The sequence below is a fragment of the Lotus japonicus genome, chromosome 2, assembly GCF_012489685.1.
Source record: "Lotus japonicus ecotype B-129 chromosome 2, LjGifu_v1.2".
NCBI lineage: Eukaryota > Viridiplantae > Streptophyta > Magnoliopsida > Fabales > Fabaceae > Lotus > Lotus japonicus.
The window spans coordinates 22,881,355-22,885,111 of NC_080042.1; the positions used below are offsets into that span (position 1 = coordinate 22,881,355).

General features: G+C 41.8%; 1 protein-coding gene across 1 annotated transcript; it reads left to right on the plus strand.

Moving 5' to 3' along the window:
• Nucleotides 1-1,229: 1,229 nt before the first annotated feature.
• On the plus strand, nt 1,230-2,355 carry LOC130737801 (probable splicing factor 3A subunit 1). Its single transcript, XM_057589645.1, has 2 exons — nt 1,230-1,739; nt 1,879-2,355. Exons 1-2 carry the CDS (start codon nt 1,245-1,247, stop codon nt 2,146-2,148), a joined length of 765 nt encoding a protein of 254 aa, XP_057445628.1. The 5' UTR covers nt 1,230-1,244; the 3' UTR covers nt 2,149-2,355.
• The last annotated feature ends 1,402 nt before the right edge of the window (nt 2,356-3,757 follow it).

A 3,757-nucleotide genomic window follows, 5' to 3' on the forward strand; every position in this document is an offset into this window, starting at 1 on the left:
ACGTTAGAGTACCACAATTGTTCATATCAAAAGGTTAACTTGTAATCATCAAAACATAGAGTTGTACTACTAGATCAAAACTTGATCTTACAAAAGTCACCGAGTACTTTTAGTACCCTTGCTCGTTGGAGCTTCTGTCGTGAAGTCGACATTGTCATGAGTTCTTGAGAATTGGTGGACACCACGGGGGTGAGCCACGATGACGAGAGGAGGTCACCGAGTACATTGGTACTCTTGTTGTTGGAGTTTATGTCGTAGGGTCGACATTAAACCCTTGAGTTTTGAAATTGAGATTAGAGCTAAACACTTGCGTTGTGAAGACGATTCGATGTTTGGCTAACCATATTGCATCATGCATACATTCGAGGTTGGGACGACCGAAAGATCGGGCCTCGGTGATGTTGGGACGACTTCGGTCGGGCTTCACGAAGGTTGGGACGGTCGAAAGACTAGGCCTTCATCGAAGAACACCTAGAGTGTATCTTCGGCATAGCGGGCGGAGTGGTACAACCTAGGGTGGTTGGGACTGATCTGAATATGCATGGGTTTGTAAGCGACACCCGAGCGGAGTTGTCGACACTAGGCCGATGTAGGTGAGACTCGATGGTGCCCATCCCAATTGAACTATCCAGATCATTTGAAACACATTGCAAGCATACATGCACCCTAACTGGAATTGTGTGATATTGTCTATTGAATTGTTGATTAGAGCCTTGATAACATGCTAAGTATATACCTTAGAATATCGAACTGAGAACCTATATAAGTATATACCTCCTTTTGTCGCATGTTGATTGTATATCTATTGTATACTGTGAGTTGACCCTCGCGCCTTGGCTTTGGTTGTATGTTTGTGTTTGGGCGGTCGTCCTGCTGCCAGACGACGAAAGGAGGTGATGTGAGCAGATGCTACTCCACGTGGAAGAACTATAGAAGACTCGAAGAATAGAGTCGGGTGTAAGGCTAGAGCCTTTGGGTAGAATAGCTTCATAGTGGGTCCGTTGTTGGATCTTAGTTTATTTGTCATGTATTTTATGCTGTGCCTTGATCGAGGCCAGATGTAAATTATTTACGGTTGAGAGTAAGCATTACATATTTTAGAAACACTTCGAAAAGGAAAAAAAATATACTCACATTTATAAATCCCTTTTGGAAAAGATTGCATATTTACTTTAACATGTTACTACCGTGGCACCCGAAAATCGGGATGTTACAGTCCTGCTGCACCCCCTCCAAGGCCCGGCATGCCTTCAATTCGTCCTCTTCTGCCACCACCTGGACTAGCATTGAATCTTCCTCGTGTTCCTCCCAATGTCGTTCAGTATCAGCACAGTGGCGGCCTTCCAATGCCTCCTCCAAGACCACCAGCTATGATTCCATCTGTCCGCCCAGCTCCCCCTCCTCCAATGCAAATGAATTCTGGACAGCAGTCTGTTATGGGTGGTCAACCACATCCGATGATGCCTCCATCAATTTCTATGAATAGCCAAGGAATGCACATGCCTCCACCACCACCTGGATCTCAGTTCACTCCTGTTCCACGGCCTCCTTTTGTTCCTATGTCTCATCCACCATCAATGATGCCTATGATGCATCCACCACCCTTGCCTCAAGGAATGCCACCATCCCCACCGCCTGAGGAAGCTCTTCCCCCACTTCTAGAGGAACCAGAACCAAAGAGGCAAAAGCTTGATGATTCTTCTCTGATTCCAGAAGATCAATTTCTGGCTCAGCATCCGGTATGGAGTTACTTAATTAACAATTACCTCTTAATTTTTCAAATTAAGTTATACATTGCATCATATTTACCAGCAGTGTTATACTGTTATTTATGTTCATCACTTCAACCTAATTTCAATTTTGTGGTCTTTCACTCAGGGACCTGTTCGCATCAGTATATATGTTCCTAATGTTGATGAAGGAAATCTCAAAGGACAAGTTCTGGAAATAACCGTGCAATCTCTGTCTGAAACTGTTGCCAGTCTGAAGGAAAAAATTGCTGGGGATATCCAGCTCCCTGCTAACAAGCAGAAATTGAGTGGAAAGCCAGGCTTTCTTAAGGATAATTTGTCACTTGCTCATTACAATGTCAGCGGAGGAGAAACACTTACCCTATCCTTAAGAGAGCGTGGTGGTAGAAAGAGATGAGCATAGTACTTGCATTGTCATTCATGAAGGTTGTTGTAATCTTTGCCTCATTATATGAGACACATGAATTTTTCGAGCATCGATGGACAACTTGATGCTATCCATGAATTTTATGTTATACATTATATTTACTGTGTTGTGAGGCTTCCTGATGTTTTTATTGTTACCTTAAAGACTGATATTAATTCTGGAATACAGATTTTGGCACCTTGGCGCATGTCTCATGGGGGGATTGGGAAGTAGTGGAGTTTCTTTACCTAATCTGATCAAGTCAAACATTCACATCACTGATTATTGTTCTCTCTTGCTTAGTGACTTATTTGTTTTTAATTGAATCTCCTTTGCTGTCAGGGAGGGATCAATCACTTTTTTGCTCATTTTTCCCATTCTTACAATTATCAACGTGAGTGGTGATTTAGTTTCTTTTTCTAGTGTTTAGGTTTTATCTTATATTGGATATGTTCTGACAAGAACACTGTCAGATGGTTGGTTAGGAGGTCGTTTAACTGGTGCATCTTGTTTGGGGTTTTGGTCATGAGAGGTTGTTTTAGTTTGTTGTTATTTATCCTTAACTTAGACAAGTTGTGGTTGGGATGGTTATTGTATTTTGATTATGCTGTTTTATCATAACAGAAATTCTACTTGGACTCGTAGGAAGGCCGGGCAGCTTAACTTGATGTTTTTTTTGAATTGGATGAGGCAGGTAGAATGGTCTACAATATTTTCTGCTATTATAAACTTATGATCCCTACATCTAGATCTGTTACTTTTTATTCTTCAAGTTCTGTTCTGATGGCAGTTTGTGCCTGCCAATATGTTGTAGAATGGAGCAGGTATGATATTTTAAAGAACGCACTGGTTCACATGTTCATCTTTCTTGGGACATCTTATTAATCTCAGTTTAAGATCTCTTGTCATTGATCTTGATCAAGATTATTTATCTTTGTTAAATCTCAATCTTCTTCATTTGATTTGATTTCTAAGTTGATATTTGATCTGTCTTTCCTTTTGATTCATTTGGTTGAACCTTACTTTGGATTTCTTAATGGATCAGCATGACAGATTCATTAGAGTCATTTGACCCTCCACGGCTTCACTAGTATTATGTTCGTTTCATTAACCAGGTTACTTATTGTGGAAATAGGGGACGACTACATCGATTGATGATGGTATTGGTGTTATCATGGTGGTTCTTACACTCACTTATGTGATACCCTTTTCGATTTCTCTACCGGGTGTTATAGTAGTTGGGATTTTAAGCTATGAAACAGTCATTTTGGAATTTAGCATATGGTAAGGAGATAGTGAAGGTGCGAAAAACACTAGAAAGGGGGGGGGGTGGACTGGGCGAGCCCCTAGAGGGGCAACGCCCAGTGTGTAGCCCGCCCCGAGGCGAGGGCCTGGCCTTAAGTTGGGCCTCAGCTTCGGAGGCCCAATTGGCCCAATAGGTAGTACCAAAACTCTATAAATAGGAGGTAGTTGCCAATTGTAGGGGACTTTTTGGCTCATTTTATGAAGTAACACATGAAATTCAGCATTCCCTCTCTCATTCTCATTCCCTCTCTAGCACAATTCTCCACTCTCTAGGTACTATCCCTATCCTCAATGT